Here is a 20,567-nt window from a genome sequence, read left to right as displayed (position 1 = left end):
CATGTTCTTGATATTTACTGCTTATTTATTTGTTGTTATTATTTTATTTATTTTTGTATTTACACAGTTTGTATTTTGCACATTGACTGTTTGTCTATCTTGTGTGGTTTGTCGGTCTTATTCTGTCAATTTTCATTGATTCTATGGAGCATCTTTGTAATTACTGTGAATGCCCCAAGAAATGAATCTCAGGGTTGTATATGGTGACATATATGTACTTCGATAATAAATTTGCATTGAATTTTTAACTTTGGACAGTTGTCAACTTTAATGATACTTCACAGGCTGTGGGGACAATCGGAAAGGGAGGTGGAAGGTGCTACGAAATGTGAGTCAGCCTTTCTTTCTCTCTCTGTAGACACTCCTCATGGTTCTCTGTAAAGCTGCTGTTAGTGGATATCTGTCTCCAGCTGTTGGAGCATCTCCCGTACGATCAGCTGCAGGACCTTGCCCAGGGTCTTGGCTTCCGAGTCGGAGCTTGGTGCAGGGATGTGAATGAGGCAGGCCCTTCCATTGCCATGGTGCAGAGAAAGGTAGTAGACAAAGTCACACAGGAACCTGAGGGAGAGATCAGATTTCAGTGAAATAGGATCAGCTGAGGGAACTTCAAATTAATGGTGGGTTGGGGGGAGGGGGTTTCCAACTGGCAATGGGAGAGAGCCTGTGATTATCCCTTGTGAATCTATTCTGCACCTCCCCATTACCATCACCTTCTTTGTAAGAAGCTGGAGCAGGAATAGACCACTCAGCCCCAACCTACTGTTGTTCAATAAGAGAAGAAAAAAATTGCTGTATTTGTCACATGCTCATTGAAGCACAGAGTGGAATGCGTCGTTTTGGCTTAAGATGTTCAACACGGCCTGAGGATGTGCTGGGGGCAGCCCACAAGTGTCACCGTGTTTCCAGCTCCAACGTAACATGCCCACAACTAACTGACACTAACCTGTACGTTTTTGGAATGTGGGAGGAAACTGGAGCACCTGGAGGAAACCACCTGGTCATGGGAAGAGTGTACAAACTCCTTACAGACAGTGGTGGGAACTGAACTCTGACCGCTGGCACTGTAAAGTGTTATGCTAGCTACCAGACTATCGTGCCACCCTGAGTGATCTGATCTCCTTTCACACTTTCCAACTCTCTTTTCCCACATCACATGTCCCTTGATCTCCACCTCACTGCTCGCTGGGATTGAGAGTTCCAGAGAAGCACAATTCCCTGAGGGAAGACATTCCTAATTTCCTACCCCGCTTTCAGAAACATTGGCACTGGTTCCAGATACCCACTGGAGGAGGCGTGCTCTCAAACACTTTCAGGATCATTTGTGCTTCAACCAAACTGCCTCTCATTCTTCCAAATACCACTGAATATGAACTCAACTTCTTCTCAAATGTCTGTAGCTTCTTCCTAAGAACCAGCTTTCCCGGTGCTGTTCCCAGAAGAAGTGCCTCCTTCATTAAATGTGGAGATCAAAACTGTGCACAGTGGTCAGGTGTGATCTCACCAGCGCCCAGGAACTGTGTCCAAACCTTTCAATAACTGGAATGGGTGATCCGTACTGTGACAACCAAACTGTTCGTTACTCACACAGCACACAAGGAGTGTTGGAGGAACTCACTAGGTCAGGCAGCACCTATGGAGGGAAATGGACAACTGATGTTTTGAAAGGCACTGGAAAAGAAAGTGACAGGGGTCAGAATAAGAAGGTGGGGGGGTGGGTGATGATAGATGAATCCAGGTGGGGGGGGGAGATAAGAAGATGGAGTTGGGGAAGTAGGATGTAAGAAGCTGGGAGGTGATAGGTGGAAGAAGGAAAGATCTGAAGAAGATGGAATCTGATAGGACAAGACAGTGGACCATGGAACAACAGGGAGGTGTGGATGGTTGGAGATTTGGAGGTGGCCTGTCTGAGTGTGAGTGAGTGGGTGGGAAAGGGGTTTGATTTGTTGCTGTTGTTGTGTTGTTGTTGCTTATGTTGTTCTGCAGCACATGGTGGGCACTCTGTATTGACCACAAGAATGTATGGCTTTACTAGTGGGCCGCCCCCAGCACATCCTTAGTTTGTGTTGGCTGTTAACACAATTGACACATTTCACTGTACGCTTTGACATACATGTGATAAATAACTTTGAACCTGAATGTGAAAGTCATGGGGGTGGAGATGAGGAAAGAGGGATAAGGGAAGACAAAGTCAGGGGTCAAAGGGGAGAAGTTACCAGAAGTCAGAGCTTGCAACCCCAGCCGTGACTTACTGTAACTATTCTTCCATACATTTGTGCACCTAAACAAATTCCCCAGTACCTTTTTCCCAATATTTTCTGAACCTCTAAATCTACATTCCGGGATCCATTCTGCAACCCGTCACAATGGTTATTTTAAATGGTTCAACACAGACTGAATGGGCCAAAGGGCCTATTTATCTGCTGTACATTTCTATGACTCTGTGACTAAGAGTTAGGCCCTCTGTTGCCTGAGTACAAGCTGGAGTATTATGACGTTTGCATCTTCTTTTACCTCCCTGCATCTCTGGAATGGAGGACTGCGATATCCGTTGAGCGGAATTTTTTGTAGATTGCCCTCATATTGACAAGTGACTCGATCTTCTCTGGCCCTCCCTCGATGCAGCAGTTCCCCTCTGGAGTGAGGCCACAGATATCGCCCTCTTTGTATCCGTGATTTTTGGCGCATTGTTCGAGAATGACGGTCTTCGCTGCTGTTGCTACCCCAATGTGGACCGCCAGCTAAATGAGACACAGAGAACATTAGCTGGAATCGCTCAGGCCCATTCTGACCATTGGTAAACTAGCACCCCCCCACCCCCCCAGGCTCTGCCTCTCCGCCCAAACACCCAGTCCCAGAACATGAAGGACTGCAGACTCTGGAACCTGAATCAACAATCAATAAACAATCTGCTGGAGGAAAGTTCAAAGTTAATTTACTCAAAGTTTAAGGTAAATTGGAGATGAAAGTAAATTTGGCTGTTTTAAGCTGAGGGCAGGTGGTTAGCGGGGATAAGTTCTAACTACCCATTAAATGCTCCCAATGGTGTGTGTCTCAGATAGCCTCTGACTACCAAGTCCAACTCCTGGTTTTCATGCGTGGCTTAGCTACTAAGCCCAGCTGAGTTGTTCTACTGACAGGTGAAGGGGGAAAGTTAGGTTACTGGCTCATTAAAACTAGATCCTCCAGACAGATAGGGCTTGTGAACCATGGTTGGCAGTTCATCCAGAAGGAAGACTCCGCTTTCAAACCTTACAGCTATACCCACTCATGGAAAGGCTTCGGGAATAAACCCCAAGACAAAATTGGAGCTGGGGTCCCTAAGGCAGTCCTACGTTCAGTTCAATGCTGACTGGCAACTCCTGCAATGTAGCTGGTGCCAAACTGTATTGGTCTCTGCTGTTCTTTTGGACACATCAGCTGTGAGGAGAGGGGGAGTCTCCATATCGTACTGCCCTGGCTTTCATTATAGAATGCAACATCCTCAGTCAACTCCGACCAAAGAGGCCTAAATAGAACCATAGAACATTACAGCACAGAAACAGGCCTTTTGGCCCTTCTTGGCTGTGTCGAACCATTTTCCTGTCTAGTCCCACTGACCTGCACCTGGACCATATCCCTCCATACCCCTCTCATCCATATACCTGTCCAAGTTTTTCTTGGATCCCAAAGTAAATTTATTATCAAAGTACAGTGTGTACGTGGCATTGTGTACCACCCTGAGATTCATTTTCCTGCAGAAAAATAAAGAAATACAGTAGAATTTACAAAAAACTATACACAAAGTCTGCCAAATAATCAACAGAGAAGAATAAACAGTCGACTTTCAGGCTGAGGGTCTCATCAGGTCTGGAAAGGAAGAGGAAAGAAAGAAGAATGACACACTGAGAACTCATTGGGTCCTGCAGAATTGTTAACACTTTGGGTCGGAATCCTTGATCTGGACCTAAAGTGTAGTGGGGGGGAGGGGGGGGGAGGATAGACAGTATAAAAAGTGAGGGGTCTCAGCCCACAAGTGTCAACTGTTCATTTATTTCCATTGATGCTCCCTGACCTGCTGCATTCCCCAGCATTTTGTGTGTGTTGCCCAAGGTTTCCAGTCCCCATGTGTTACAGAGGATGGCGTGGAGCAAGAGCTGGCAGGTGTTGAGTAGATCCAAATGTTTTTTAAATGTCATTAATGTTCCTGCTTCAACCACTTCCTCTGGCAGCACCTTCCACATATATGCCACTCTCCATGTGGAAAAAATGCACCTCAGGTCCCTTGAAATTGCTCCCCTCTCACCTTAAATCTTTGCCTTTTCATTTTTGGCTGCCCTGCCCTGTCAATTGTGAGGGATCTCCAGCAGCACCAGCTGACCTACTGTTATTGCCCAGGACCACTCTATCCGTGGACTGAGTCCCACCCCGGATACCGGGAGCTCATTGCTGGGAAGCCACGTGCCGCCAATCCTGAGCTGCCGTACCTGTGGCCGAAGCGTTTCCCACATCCTGGCCACCAGCTCTCGGCACCTCTGGTAGTGCACAGGCAGTAGGGCAATGTGCATTCGGATGTTCTCACCCAGACCCAATGCCCTCAGTTCCTAGAGCAGACAGAATTATCAGACCGAGTTAATCACAGAGTAAAAACCTGTTAACCATCCCTCCCCGCAAGGACAACATCGGGGACACATTCAAGTGGCAACACCTCAAAAAGGAGACACCCATTATTAAGGACATACCCTCTTCATATTGCTACCATAAAGGAGATGATACAGGAGCCCGAAGACACACACTCAACATTTCAAGAAGTTTCTTTCTCTCCACCATCAAATTTCTGATGGACACTGAATCCATGAACACACTGCCCCAGTCTTCTTTCCCTCTCTTTTTGCAATACTTATTTAATTTAATGTTACATATCTATATAGCTATCTATATGTGGATACATACTTATTGTAATTTCTAGTTTTGATGTACTCCCGCCACAAAACAACAAGTGTCATGACTTGCTTATGATAATGATATTAAACCGATTTTGATTTGAATCTGTCCTCGCCCATATCCAGTCAGGAGGAGGGGGAGATGTAGAATAGATTTAAAATGCTGTTGGAGAATCGCAGGCTCCCTACCATGCCCAGGAGTGTGTGTATGTGTGTTGGGGGGGCAGATCACAGACAACCCCCCCCAACCCACCATTAATTTGAAGCTTACAGATGCTGCGGTGGTTCTTCTCCCAGCTGATCCTATTTCACTGAAATCTGATCTCTCCCTCAGGTTCCTGTGTGACTTTGTCTACTACCTTTCTCTGCACCATGGCAACGGAAGGGCCTGCCTCATTCACATCCTTGCACCGAGCTCCAACTCGGAAGCCAAGACCCTGGGCAAGGTCCTGCAGCTGAAGTGGGCCAGTAACATCATGAAGGATCCCATCCACAGTTTGTCTCACTCGCGTCGGGGGGAGGCCACAGAGCATCTATCCCAGGACCACCTGATTCAAAAACAGTTACTTTCCCCAAGCAGTGAGGCTGATCAGCACCTCCACCCACTGACCCACCCCTCCACACCCCCAGCCACCACTACTTTATCATTTTCTGTCAGAGTCACCTTACGTACAGACAATCCTGTGCCTAATGTCACTTTATGGACATACAGTCAATCTATGTAAATAAGGTAACTTATGTATTTATATTGTGTTTCTTTAATATTATTAATGCATTATTTATATTTTGTGATTTTTTTATGCTGCGTTGGATCCAGAGTAACAATTATTTTGTTCTCCTTTACTCATGCGTACAGGAAATGACATTAAAGAATCTTGAGGCCTGACGTAGATTAGACAAGATCCTACTGAATGGTAGGACCGCTTTGAGGGGCTAAATAGCCAATTCCTACTTCTTTGTGAGTCTACAGGAGGGGCAAGTGAGGAGTGGTGGGATAGTGGGAAGGAAGAGGTGGCAAATCCTACATTTCGCCCAGAGAGTAGTGAGGACGTGAATCTCACTGCCACAGAGGGGCTAAGGTGAGGAACAGAGAAGGCAAAAGTGGATTCATGAACGGAAGGAGATGGTGATGGGAAAACGGGGAACGTGAAACAGGAACACTGGTAAGGGACAGCGAGGATTAAAGATGAAAGATTATCTTTATTTATCAACTGCATTACAGTGAAATGCATAATTTGCATCAATGAGCAACATAGTCCGAGGATGCATTACCATGCCTCCAGCACCAATATAGCAGGCCCAAAACTTAGTAACCCTAACCATACACCTTTGGACTGTGGGAGGAACTGGACCACCCAGAAGACACCCACACAGGGTGTACGCACAAAGTGGCGGGAATCAAACCCTGATCTTATGGCTGGTGCAGTGGTATATCTCGCTGTCCCGAAGATGGAAAAACTTACTCCTGGTTTGTGACCCATCCACTCAGGAAACTAATTTCCCTTTATCTACATTGTCTAGACGTCATTAAGCTGGAAAGAGTGCAAAAGAGATTCAGGAGAATGTTGCCAGAGCTCCAGAGCCTGAGTTGTAGGGCAAGGTTAGATAGGCTAGGACTGTAGTCCTTGAACCATAGGAGACTAGGGGGCAGGGTGATCTTACAGGAGTGTACAAAGATCATGAGGGATATAGTGAGTGTACTCAGTCTTTTGCCCCAGGGAAAAGGAATTAAAAACTGGAGGACATGGATAGAAGATAGATGATAGATAGATAGATAGATACTTTATTCATCCCCAAGGGGAAATTCAATGTTCCTCCAGTATGATATCACATAAACACAAGACAGACCAAGACTAACTGACCAAAAAACCACATAATTATAACATACAGTTACAACAGTGCAAAGCAATACCATAATTTGATAAGAGCAGACCATGGGCACGGTAAAAAAAAAGTCTCAAAGTCCCAGATAGCCCATCATCTCACGCAGATGGCAGAAGGAAGAAACCTCCAACGTGGCAAAACTTCCCGATACAGCCTCTGTATCGTGAAGGTGAGAAAAAATTATAAGGGATTGGAGGGGTAACTTCTTCACCCAGAAAGTGGTCTGTATGTGGAGCTATCTATCTCTCTCTCTCTCTCTCTCTCTATATATATATATATATATATATATATATATATATATATATATATGTGTGTGTGTGTGTGTGTGTGTGTGTGTGTGTGTGTGTGTGTGTGTGTGTGTGTATGTATATATATATAATACATACACACACACACATACACCACCAGAGGGAGTGGGTGAGGCAGATACAATAAGATTAAAAAGATAGATACGTGGATAGGAAAAGTTGAGAGGGAAATGGGCCAATGACACTAGCTTAAATGGGCATCTTGGTTGGCATCGCCAAACGAGGATCAGAATCTGGTTTATTATCACTGTCATATGTTGTGAACTTTGTTGTCTGGTTCCTTTTGACGATGTTCTCGATGCCGGGGCGGTTAGTGCCCATGATGGATCTGGCTGAGTTTACAACACTCTGATCCTGTGTAGTGGCCCCTTCGTGCCAGACGGTAATGCAACCCGTAGAAATACTTCGGATGAATTTGACGAGCTGGGCCAAAGGGCCTGTTTCCCCGCTATACACTTCGAGGTAAAAATATCTGCGACAGAACTCCTCTGTTCAAAGAGAATTTCTGCTTTCCTAGAATTTACTTATTGTATTTTATTTGGAGATACAGTGTGGAACAGGCCCTTCCGGTCCTTTGAGCCGCTCCACCAGCAACCCATCAATTTAATCCTAGCCTAATCATGGAACATTTTACAATGAACAATTAACCTACTAACCGGTACGTCTTTAAACTATTGGAGGAGACTGGAGCACCCAGGGAAAACTCACACATTCCACGGGGAAAAGGTACATAGACTCCTGTCAGGATTGGTGCTTGAGTTATATTCACGTAACTGAAGTCCCTCACTCCTGTAATGATTCTGGAAAATCTCCTCTACACCCTCTCTTAAATATTACCTCAGTCCTACTCAGGGAGCATTCACTTGGATTTTGGGAATGAGTTTGGGACCCTGGGCTTGAAGGACAGAACTAGCAGCCAGAATTCTGGACATAACCCGCACCTGGAACGATCTCGGTACCTGAACAGCCACCCAGCTGGGATTACTGAGGTATCTTCGGAACGGTCCGAACCCTGTTGGGAGTCAAGAGGTGAACTCGGTGCAAAGCCAATGTTGACTGGGTTACACAAGAGCAAGCAAAGCCTTAATCACAGCAGGAAGACATCATCTCTGAGGCAGTGTTTAGGACAGTTGGCTCCCAGAAAGTTAAGAGGATCTGAGGGCAGATGTTGTGTAAAGATGCTACATGCAGTCTAGTCTGTTCCCAAATTTCAAATGCATTCACGTAGCACCTATCACATCAACTTCGTATTGCAAAGCTTTGTAATGTTCTATGGACACTGTTTATAGGGAACACAGCAGCCAATCTGTACACAGCACAATCTCATAAGAACCAGAGAGGTAACAGCACAATCTTATGTCTTCAGAGAATTATCTGAGGAACGAACGTTGATCACAATGCAGAGAACACTTCCATAAAGTGCTCTTCCCATCCATGTGCTTATCTTAACTTGTCTTCAACATTGAAATCCAGTCGGCATCTACCACTTCCGCTGGCAGCTCATTCCACACTCGCTCCACCCTTGAGCACCCCTAAAATATCACCTTTAACCTGTCACCTCCAGTCCTAATCTCACCCAACATCAGCAGGAAAAGCCTGCTTGTATTTACGCTGGTCATTCTAATCATTTTCTGCGCACTGGGTGCTGGCCTTCTTAAAATTGGGTTCTTGCTTTGTGGCTGACAAATCTTAAGGTTGTATAATTTGTACATTCGTTAATAATAAATGCACTTCGAACTTGAATTTTGTATACTTATCAACCCAACTTAGTGGAGTTGTACACTGGCACAGTTTAGAGCCTCTGCTTCACGACGCCAGACACCTGGGTTCAATCCTGACCTCTGGATCAAATAGAATGCAGAATTGAACTAAATCACCTCTGCCTGCACACAACCCACATCCTTCCATCCCAACGTGTAACACACACAAAATGCTGGAGGAACTCAAGCCAGTCATGCAGCATCTGTGGAAATTAATAAATGTTGTGTTTGATATTGAGGGACACCAGTATGTCAGCCTTGCAGGATATTCAGCTGAACTTTATTGATACTCTGCTTGTACTATATGCAAACTCCTCCTGTGTGGGAGCACCTGAGAGGCACTATTAACTACAACAATAAGCAGTCAACATTTCAGGCCGAGGCCCTTCATCAGGACTCATTTCTGTCCGTGTCACCGTTCCTGGTAGCCCATTTCAGGCATCCACCACTGTGTATATATATATATAAAAAAACTGCCCTGCACATCTGCTCCCTTTCCTTGTGTTCTCATGTTTCCTCACAACCTCTGAAGCTTTAGAGAAGCAACCTGCATGACTGTGTGGGTTTCCCTTGGGTGGTCTGGTTTCCTCCCACACCCAAAGATGCATTAGAGAGTAGTTTAATTGTCCCTAATGTGTAACTGAGTGGTAGAATCAGTGAGGAAGCAATGAGAATGTGGGGAGAATGAAATGGGAGTACCAGTAATGGTTGGCATGGAGTTTCAGAGCTGAAGGGCCTATTTTCCCTCAGGTTGGAGGACCAACACCTCATATTCCTTCTGGGTAGCCTTCAACCCAATGACACGAACATAATTTTCTCTCACTTCCAGTAACTTCCTACCCCTTCTCTCTTTTTTGATTCCCCATTCTCCTCTCTTACCCCTCCTCTTCTCATCATCTCCCTCTGGTTTTCTCTTTCTTTTTTTTCCCTTTCTCCCATAGTCCACTGTCCTCTCCTATCAGATTTCTTCTTCTTCAGCTTCTTCCACCTATCACCACCCAAATCCTTACTTCATTGCCCTTGCCTCACCCACTCACCCTTTCCCCTCATTGGTTTTACCTATCGTCTGCCAACTTGTACTCTCCCCCCCCCCTCCCATTTTGGCTTCTTTCCCCTTCCTCTCCAGTCCTGGTGAAGAGTTGCAGCCCGAAATGTTGACTGCCAATTCCCCTCCACAGATGCTGCCTGTTGTGCCGAGTTCCTCGAGCATTTTGCTTGTGTTGCTTAAGATTTCCACACTGGTTGTGCACACTCAGTGGTCATTTTATTAGATATTAGATTTGCTTGTTAATGCAAATATCTTATGAGCCAATCATTCAGTAGCAACTCAATGCATAAAAGCATGCAGACATGGTCAAGAGGTTCCGTTGTTGTTCAGATCAAACCTCAGAATGAGGAAGAAGTGTGTTCTAAGTGACTTTAACTGTGGAATGATTGTTGGTGCCAGATGGGGTAGTTTGAGTATCTCAGAAACTGCTGATCTCCTGGTATTTTCATGCACAACAGTCTAGAGTTTACAGAGTCTAGTACGATAAACAAAAAAAAATCTAGTGTGCAATAGTTCTGTGGGCAAAATGCCTTGTTAAGAAGAGGTCAGAGGAGAAGGGCCGGACTGGTTCAAGCAGACAGGAAATCAACAGTAACTCAAATAATGATACATCTCAGAGCATCTCTGAATGCACAACATGTTGAACCTTGAAGTGGATGGGCTACAGCAGCAGAAGACCACGGACATGCACTCAGTGGCCACTTTATTCAGTACAGGAGGTACCTAATAAAGTGGTCACTGAGTGTAGGAGGCAGTTTCCCCAGGCTGTTGATCCCCAGCAGGACATTCTTTATTACGCATTGCACGAAGCATTATTTGCGGTTCAGGCCCTGCAACAGGATTAATAGGAAATGTCGGTAAAGGAATGCCGTGCAATAGGAAATGTCGGTAAAGGAATGCCGTGCAATAGGAAATGTCGGTAAAGGAATGCCGTGCAATAGGAAATGTCGGTAAAGGAATGCCGTGCAATAGGAAATGTCGGTAAAGGAATGCCGTGCAATAGGAAATGTCGGTAAAGTCTAGCAGAACATAGAAGCCGAGCATCCACCAGTCACCAACACCAACGGCGGGCTGGAACCATCGGGGTCCTTGGGTGTGACATTGTCCATCTTCTCAGCCAACAGGTACCTAAATAATTAAAGAAAGACCAACATTGATATGGTGGATTCACAATCTCAGGTTCCAAGGAGTTTTCCTTGAGGCCCTTCATTGGTTGGGATTGACCAAGGATGGTGCATTCCAGCTATCTATGTGTGTGCAAACTAGTACATAAACCAGGGTAGTACGATATGGAGAACGAGCTGTTGCCCCTGCTGCAGTCTCTCCCTCTCCACACAGCCGATGAATCCAAAGAAATGGCAGAGTCCGATACAGACGGCATCGGTGGTTTTGCGGGAGTTGTCAGTCGGTATTCAACTCAATGCAGGATTGCCTGAGGGGCTCCAGCTCTGTATATTTTTCCCAGAGTTTATTGGCCGAAGCTTTCCCTGTGAGTGGGTTTAGCTGCCAACCATGGTTGATGAGCCCCATCTGCCTGGAGTGACTGGTTTTAAAGTGCCAGTAAGCCTCATTTACCCCTTCCCCTGTCAGTAGAAACAGTTCTGCTGGGCTTAGTAGCTAACCAACACGTGACGGCCAGGAGGCTATTTAAGATGCACTCCATTGTGAGTATTTAATAGGTAGTGTGAGTTTATCTCCACTACCTCACTAACCCCCTGTCCCAACTTGCTACGACAACCTTAAGGAACCTGTAATACAAAATGGTAAAGGTTAAACAAGCACCCACATCCGTGAGAATGGTACACTGGTTATCCTTAAGGTGCTGGTTGACGGGTAAGCACAGACCTGAGGCAGGAGATAACACACAGTACCAGGGGACTTTTTACAACCTCTCAGACCACTGGCAGGACGCTGGCTTCCTGTCACGTACTTCAGACAGAGCTTCACCATGCCAGTAATACAGTGGAGAAATCAACTGAGGTTTTTGTTAGGTGGAACACAGAAATCTCAGCCAATTATAAAATGATGCAAGGAATAGCTAAGATAGACAGTCAGAATCTTACTTCCAGTGTAGAAATGTCAGATACTAGTGGGTATAGCTGTAGAGTGAGAGGGGGAATGCTTTATGGGCCTGTGGGGGGGGGCAGGTTTTTCTTTTTTACAGTGAGTGGTGAGTGCCTGGAACGTGTTGCTGCGGTGAATCAGAATCAGAATCAGGGTTAAAATCACTGGCACATGTCGAGAAATTTGTTATTTTGCAGCAGCAGTAAATTGCAATACATAATAGTAAAAACTATAAATTACAGTAAGTATATGTAAAAAAGAAAATTACACAAGTACTGCAACAAGAGAGGAAAATATAGTGAGGTGGTGTTCATGAGTTTATTGTCCGCTAGATGCTCCAAGTCAGGTGAGCAGCACTGAGACAGACCCGCCACGTTGACGTAATTATAAAGTGTACTCCACCTCCTTTGTGATGGTGGAAACTGATAACAAAGATGTTTAGGCCTTTAAATAGGTGTATGGATATGTGGGGAGTAGAGGGAAATGATTTACCTGGGACAGTAACAGGTCAATTGGCCCGTGTTCTCAGAATACTGTAATGCTAACTGCTACGCTACCGTGAAACCCCCTAATTGCTTAAGACCATAACATATAGGAGCAGAAGCAGGCCATTCGTCCCATCGAGTCTGCTTCTGATAACATTTGACTCATATCCTTCCATTTCCCACATATCCATATACCTACCTGAAGGCTTGCTAAATGTCTGTTATGTTTCCACCACCAGCACTGGCAACGCTTTCTCACCACTCTCTGTGTGGGGAAAAAACCTTGCCCCCCCCACTCACATGCCCTTGAAACACCTCCCCCCGCCCCACTTTAAAACTGTGCCCACTAGTATTTGACATCTCTACCCTGGGAATAAGATTCTGACTAATAAACTCTTCTCAGGCTTTTTCAAGATTCTGACTGTCTACACCCCTCAAAATCTTACAACTTCCATCAGGTCTTCCCTTGGCCTCTGACACGCCAGAAGAAACAATCCAAATACACCCAGAGAAATCCCGTCATCCACGCCTGGTGGGAGAGGGTTGCATGTCCTGGTCAGATTCCACAAATGCCCCCTCCCTAATCAATCCTCACTGACTTGTCCTCCCTCACCTCTAACCTGGGTTACACACATGGTCATTTACACCCTTCCCCCTCCTGTCCAGACATTCAATTTCTCAGCTGTGTCCACTTTTCTCATGTACCCCACCTCCTCCTGCCCCTCAATATTCAAATTCCGCTCTCTCCCCACACCAACACATAACTTTTACCCCTCCCCTTCCCCCAACAGTCATTTACAAACCCTATCTCCTCTTCTGGTCACACCCACCTCCAGCCTGGGCTCATCCATTCTCCTCAAAACTCAAGGTCATTTGCCCCATCCCTTCTCTCACACAGATTCTTTGAACCCCTCATCCCACACCATGAGGTTCTCAGCCCCTTCCTCCACCCCTGTTATTACCGGACACTAATCAAACATCCCTCCGCAGCCTTCAGCACTTACCCCTGTTTCAGCCGCCCATCATGTACCCCTCCACACAACTCTGATCATAAACCCACAATTTACCACCCCAGGTTATTATTTTCTAAGTTATTTATCCCCAAATTATTCAATCTCCGTTAATTAATCTCTGAATTATTAAACCCTCGATTTATTTAACCCTGAGTTAATTACCCAACCGTGTCGTTATTTATGCCTGTTATTAACTCATTAACCCTTGATATTATCCTCGTGTTATTTATCATTCTTTGCACCTTTAACCGAGGTTACTTACCCCTTATCAATCACTACTCTTGAGTTATTTACCCAGGTTATTCCGCCCCTCTGCCAGATTTATGGACGAAGCAGGAGCGGAGCCGGCAGGTGACGGGTCCGGGTGGCCCAGGGCAGCGGGCGGGGGAGGCCAGAGACCGGGGTGAGGGACGGGAACACCGCGAGGCTCCGGCCCGCCACCGTGGATCAGCCAGCAGCCGCTGGGGACGGGGAGACGCCGCGTTTCGGGCGTCAGGCCTCGGGTTCAACGCCGACCAGGCCCGGAGATCGCTTCGTCCCTCGCCCCGCGGGCTGACACAACTACTCACGTAGGATGGAGGGAGCTCTCCACGGCTGCAGGAGCGGGTCCGAGAGAGAGAGCGCCGGGGAGGAGCGGAAATAAGGGAGCGCCCTTTGCGACGGGGGCGGGTTCGAGGGAGCGCCGCCACTGCGAGGGGTTATGAGGGAGCGCCTCACGGCCGTGACAGGAACAAGGGAGCACCCCACTGTAAGGGAGGGGACAGAGGAGCATCACATTGCAGGGAGTACCCCTTTGCAGAGGTTGGGGGCACGGATGGGGGCATGAGGGAACATTGATCTCTGGAGTGCTAGGGATGAGGGAGCACCCAACTGATGGATGGTCAGGAATGAGGGAGTGCCCTACTGCTGAGGGGAAGGGATGAGGGAGCAGAGGAGGTGGTGGATGATGTTGTGAGGGAGCACCCCCACTTCAAGGTGAGAGGGTGAGGGAGTGCCCTACTGCTGAGGGGAAGGGATGAGGGAGCAGCCCTGTGCAGGGAGCAGAGGAGGTGGTGGATGATGTTGTGAGGGAGCACCCCCACTTCAGGGTGAGGGAGTGCCCTACTGCTGAGGGGAAGGGATGAGGGAGCAGCCCTGTGCAGGGAGCAGAGGAGGTGGTGGATGATGTTGTGAGGGAGCACCCCCACTTCAGGGTGAGGGAGTGCCCTACTGCTGAGGGGAAGGGATGAGGGAGCAGCCCTGTGCAGGGAGCAGAGGAGGTGGTGGATGATGTTGTTGTGAGGGAGCACCCCCACTTCAGGGTGAGGGAGTGCCCTACTGCTGAGGGGAAGGGATGAGGGAGCAGCCCTGTGCAGGGAGCAGAGGTGGTGGTGGATGATGTTGTGAGGGAGCACCCCCACTTCAGGGTGAGAGGGTGAGGGATCACACCACTTCATGGGGGTGGGTGATCCCTGTGCATTGGTTGTGTCACGACCAGCCAGTTTTCAGCAGTTGGGTAGAATCGCACCAGTTATATCAGCAATGGGTTATTTTGTCTTGCCAGGGTCTCGCTCTCCTGTGGATACTATAACCAGTGGGAACTGGGAGCATTTAACATGGTCAACAGAAGATTACTTGTCAAGGCTTCGTAACAGGAATGAGGAATCCACTGAGTTCTTTACATTAACCAGTGGCGAACAGGTAAATAGTGTTGGATTCAGTTGTTTTAAACCAAAGTTCTTTTAAAAGTCAGGAAAGAAGCACAAAATGTGTTGCTTCAGAATCGTTTTATTAAACATTGATGGAACAAAGGAAATTTTGAAAGGACAGTGATAGAGGTCTGCTGAGCAAAAGGAGAGAGAAAAGAGCTAAGATGGCACCTAGCATGGAGCTGCTATTTTTGTATCCATGGATAAGGAAAATTTTCATTCAAATTTGTAGATAAGATTTAGCCAATGAGAAACCACTTATTCAAATACTGCAGTGCCAAGAGAAGCTTCCAGAATTATACCAATATAACCACTCAAACTATTTTAATCTGTTATACACACATAAGAACTACTGGAGCTTCCCCCTCCCTTTTTACAAAGGTAGAGCATTCGTATGAAACTGTTCTTAAGCCAAAATGGCGTAAAGCTAAGAACCATTATATGGGAAAAGTTTTTGTAAAAGCGAAAATCCATTTTGAAATGCGAAAATAGGTTACTAATGTAGGTCTTTTGTAAAAGTAAAGTGGCGTAAAGCGGGGGACACCTGTACTTAATACAATCAGAAACTTAATTGTTAAACTGCAAAGAAAATATCAACTGAACAGTCTAATCTAAGAGTTAAGCAGTGGGATCCAACACCAACCATGTTGTAGATTGTTTTTGACTTGATTTAATGGTAAAGAGACCCAATCAAAACATGGTATGCAAATTTAACCAGCAGCAATGTGTATTTAATTAATCACCTTTAAATCATTGAAGCGTTACAGGAGGCAAAAATATGACAAGGCACCTCATGTAGGAGATATTAATGCACGGGTTCCTATGTTTGGTCAAAGGCAATGTTCCCTCTAATTTGTAATGACCAGTGTGCACAAAAATCTTGTGCTGTTCAAGTCTTTGCCTAGTGACAACAACATGCGCGCACTGAATAATTTTTTTCGATTTTAAAACAGTATAAGTAAGCCAGTTCTAAAATCTGCAGAGAAATCGTAACAAACACCCCCCACATCCGAAACTGGAAAAGGAAATGTGATTGTGTATGCTCATGAAGTATATTTAACATGCCAACGAAGTAGGGGGTGAGAACCTTTTGTGCGCTTAGTATCAAAAGATGTGTGTACGTGCACAAAGCTTAGAGGGAACATTGGTCAAAAGTGGAGGCTGTAAGCTTTTGTGGTTTTAAGGTATTAGCAGAGGTACTAGTTCATAATTGTCACATGCACCAAAATACCGTGAGAAGCTTGTCTTGCCTACTCTTCATACACATCAAATCATTACACAGGGCATTGAAGTAGAACAAGGTGAAATAGTAACAATGCAGAAGAAAGTGTAGCGGCTACAGGGAGAATCAGAATGCTCTCCACAGTGCATCTGTAAAAATTTGTAAGGGTCTCTGGGTGACATAGCAAATCTCCTCAAACTCTTAATGGAGAACAGCCGCGGGCATCCTTTCTTTGTAACTGAATCAGTATGATGGGCTCAGGATAGATCCTCGAAGATACTGACGCCCTTTCCGATGCTGACCCCTTGGTGAAGACTGGTATGTGCTCTCCCAAATTTCCCTTCCTGAAGTCCACAATTAACGTCTGGGTCTTGCTGACCTTGCGTGTGAGGTTGTCATTCCCACAGCTGTTACGTACCCCGTAACTGGGTGTCAGACCTACAAAGACACAAGTATCCGTTGGAGTCTGGTGGTACCAAAACTAAAGGTGTTTATTAGAAAACTACACAATACAGTATCAAAAATGCAAATATACATATAAAATAAGTTAGCAATAATAAACCTAAAAATGTAGGAACAATAATAAGCAATAATGAACAAGCTCTATTGATGTCTAGGGGTAAATGAATTGTCATAGAAGAGTATAAAGTTCAGTTCAGTTCATACATGCCGAGGTAGTTATGGTTGTTGTGTTGTAATCGTTGCGGAGAGAGCGAGAGAGCGAGAGATTAGGCAGCTGCAGCAGGCAAACCTATTGCTTTCTGATTCCGTCGTATCGTTGTGGTCATTCAGTTATGACCCCTCGGTCCTTCAGCTGGACCGTTCTTCTGTGGTGGACTCGTCACTCTGGCATGAGTGGACACACACACAAGTCCCCACCGGCCCTGCCGTAACACTGTGAGCTTTATTGACGGATCTCCTGGTTCGGTCTCCGAAGCCCCCACCTTTCTTGTGGGTTCACAACACTCAGTCAGTGTCCACTGGTGTGTCTGAGGGGTGTCTCCCCAGACCTGTCTTTTATCCCCACTCACGGGGTCTCAGCTATCCATCAACTCTGAATGATAGTGTCCATCAAATCAGGCCACTCCTGCTATCTCCTGAGGAATGTTAACGAGCAAAGTAAAGTCCTTGTAGTGAAAGGTAAATAATCCAGGAAGAGCCAAAATACAATAAATCAACAGTCTCTCTGCCTCTTATCTGTAGCAGATGTTCTTGCCTGGGCTTTATCTCTCTCTCTCAGTAGCAGCATAGCAACAGCAATAGTTCATAGTTCTCGGGGGGGGGGGGGAATGGTTAACTCTGCACCCCATTTCCATCAGGTCTGTTCATCACTCATAACACATAACTCAACTAGCCAATCAGTTTCACTCTTATATGCCATCTCATCACCATCTGTGATTCTGCCAACTACAATTGACATCAGTAAATTTATAGATGGGCTAGAATGTTGAGGGAGCAGAGCAGTGCACCTGTGTTGATTGTCAGCAAGGAAAGGAAGCTGGCTTTATGTGCTGTCCATGGACACACTATGGCAGTTGGGCTGGTCAAGCATGTGGGCATAATAGTTTGATATTAACATAACTGTCAGAGATTGCAGGGCTGGAGTTCCTGGTGACTGGCTGTAGTGTCTCAAACTGATTTTACCCAGAGAGAGACAAGCCCATTCAGTGACTTCTTTGTCAACCTGCTGATGTAGCCATTCACATGTCCGGATCATGGCCCAACTCTCCTTCCCTCTTCCAATGACAAGTCCTTAGGGAAAGGGAGTACACGGTACCACACAAAGAATTGGAGGAACTCAGCAGGTCAGGCAGCATCTATGGAGAGTGATAAACAGTCGAAGTTTCAGGCTGAGACACTTCATTAGGACTGCAAAGGAGGGAGGAAGAGCCCAGAATAAGAAGTGGACCGAGGGGAAGGCGAGGAAGAAGATGGGTGGGTGAGCATCTCCCCGAGAACATAAGCAGTGGAGACGGAGGAACTGTGAAGAGGGAATAGCATTTTTACAGTGACACGGTGGGAAGAGGTATAGTCATGATAGCTGTGAAAGTAGGTAGGATTGACAAAGGTATCAGTGGACAGTCTGTCTCCAGCATACGGTGTCTGCTGGTACATTGGAGTCATAGCCCTACAGCACAGAAACAAGTCCTTTGGCCCAATACTCTGTACTGACCAAGATCCCCATCTAAACTAGTCCCATTTGTCTGGATCCTCTTAAACCTTTCCGATCCTTTTATCCGTATAGATGCCTTTTACATGTTAATGTATCTGCTGCAGGAATAAATAGTTGGAATGAATCTTGCTGTGCAAGAATAGTGTTTTAATTTAAATTTATTGTTTGTGTTTTAACTTTTGTCTCTCTTCCAGCTTGCTATAACACCATCTTCTGTGGCCTTTTTTAACCTGTACGAGGACAGCCTTGAGCACCAGATACTGGGCTTGTTGAGTCCGCAGGATGACAAGACAGGTACGTGCACCCCTCGATGCCTGGAAACTATTACAGGATGGAGTGCCTTCAGCCCATTCTGTCTATACTCACCTGGCTGCAGCTCAGCAAGTTGCCCCACCCACAATAGTTACAGCTTGACTTTGAAAGTCTTGCATTTCTGCAAATTTCTTGTCAAAGTATCTGCTGCAACACACACAAAATGCTGGAGGAACTCAGCAAAGCATCTATGGAAATGAATAATGTTTTGGGCTGAGACCCTTCATCGGGACTGGAAAGGAAGGGGGAAGATGCCAAGATAAGGTAGGGAGGAGGAGGAAGAGTACAAGCTAGAAGGTGGGTGGGGGACTGGAGAATAACGAAGAAAGCTGGGAGGTGAAAGGTGGAAAAGGCAAAGGGCTGGAGAAAATGAATCTTATAGGAGAGGAGAGTAGACCATGTGAGAAAGGGATGGAGGAGGGCCAGCAGGGGGAGGTGATAGGCAGGTGAGGAGATGAGGTAAGAGGCCAGAGTGGGGAATAGAAGAAGGGTAGGGAAGAAAAGTTACTGGGAAGGAGAAGTCGATGTCCATGCCATCAGGTTGGAGGCTACCTAAATGGAATATGAAGTGTTGATCCTCCATCCTGAGATTAGCCTCATCATGGTAGGAGAGGATCTGCTGAAGCAGTTTCCAGTACCATGGAAATTGCTTGGATAAATGAAAAGAAGCAACACACTTGGAAGGAAGGACCAGAAAGGTGCGATTCAGATGCACAGGGAGATCTCGTGGACATTACCCCACTGCATGTAGGTGTGGAGTCGAGTAGATTTGCCATAGGAAAAACCAGGCAGGTGGGACAGATTCAGGAGCTCGTACCTGCAGTACTCGTGCACAACCACTAGATGACAGCAGAGAGCCATAAATGGACACATCTGCCCAGGACTGAAAGCTAGGGAAACGGGGATTGTTAACCCTCTTCCTTGGCAGAGTAACAAGGACACACTAATTATACAACAGCTGTTCCTAGTTTTCCAAACACTATTTTGCTGTCTCTTCTCCCCTTATCTCCATTTTCTCTGAGTCATCTCTGCCCTCTTCCTGTCCCTGTTGTCTGTTACTCCCCGCTCTTTCATTTCTCCAGTCTTCCCTTTGTTTCCCATCCCCCTCACCCCCCTCCCCGTCCCCCCACATACACTCCCCCTTCACCCTCTCCTCCCCACCTCTCTCCACAACTCTCCACTCTCCTCTCTCCCCAATTCTGCCCCCTCACTCTCTCCTCCCCCTTCCCTCTCTCCATACCTCTACACTTTCCCTGACTACCCCCCCCCCCCCACCCCACCCCAAGTTGGAAAATGTACGGTCATGCACTTTGGTAGTAGAAATAAATGTGCAGACTATTTTCTAACCGGGGAGAAAATCCAAAAACCTGAGATGCAAAGGGACTTGGGAGGACTTCGGCAGAACACCCTAAAGGTTAACTTGCAGGTAGAGTCGGTGGTGAGGAAGGCAAATGTAATGTTAGTATTCATATCAAGAGGGCTTGAATGCAAGAGCAGGGATGTGATGCTGAGGCTTTATAAGGCACCAGTGAGGCCTCACCTTGAGTACTGTGAAGAGTTCTGGGCTCCTCATCTAAGAAAAGATGAGGATTGGAGAGGGTTCAGAGGAGGTTCGTAAGAATGATTCTGGAAATGGAAGGGTTATCATACGAGGAATGTTTGATGGCTCTGGGCCTGTACTCACAGGAATT

The 20,567-nt window shown here is 46.2% G+C and overlaps 2 protein-coding genes across 2 annotated transcripts in view; one reads left to right on the top strand and one right to left on the bottom strand.

Moving 5' to 3' along the window:
- Nucleotides 1-236: 236 nt before the first annotated feature.
- On the bottom strand, nucleotides 237-14,228 carry pgpep1l (pyroglutamyl-peptidase I like). The gene is made up of 6 exons (XM_073025553.1): nucleotides 14,051-14,228; nucleotides 10,968-11,047; nucleotides 8,071-8,123; nucleotides 4,464-4,580; nucleotides 2,512-2,738; nucleotides 237-558 (listed from the first exon to the last, which is right to left on the bottom strand). Exons 2-6 carry the CDS (start codon nucleotides 11,026-11,028, stop codon nucleotides 390-392), a joined length of 627 nt encoding a protein of 208 aa, XP_072881654.1. The 5' UTR covers nucleotides 11,029-11,047; nucleotides 14,051-14,228; the 3' UTR covers nucleotides 237-389.
- Nucleotides 13,735-20,567, top strand: part of fam169b (family with sequence similarity 169 member B) — a 19,210-nt gene continuing 12,377 nt past the window's right edge. Inside the window, exons 1-3 of the mRNA XM_073025552.1 lie at nucleotides 13,735-13,832; nucleotides 15,025-15,161; nucleotides 18,759-18,858. Coding sequence (XP_072881653.1) covers nucleotides 13,805-13,832; nucleotides 15,025-15,161; nucleotides 18,759-18,858 — 265 coding nt within the window. The 5' untranslated portion in view covers nucleotides 13,735-13,804. The remainder of the gene's footprint in view (nucleotides 13,833-15,024; nucleotides 15,162-18,758; nucleotides 18,859-20,567) is intronic.

Source organism: Hemitrygon akajei, chromosome 21 (genome assembly GCF_048418815.1).
Source record: "Hemitrygon akajei chromosome 21, sHemAka1.3, whole genome shotgun sequence".
Lineage (NCBI taxonomy): Eukaryota > Metazoa > Chordata > Chondrichthyes > Myliobatiformes > Dasyatidae > Hemitrygon > Hemitrygon akajei.
Note: the sequence above shows the minus strand (reverse complement) of the source record. Positions and strands in the feature narration are given on the sequence as shown.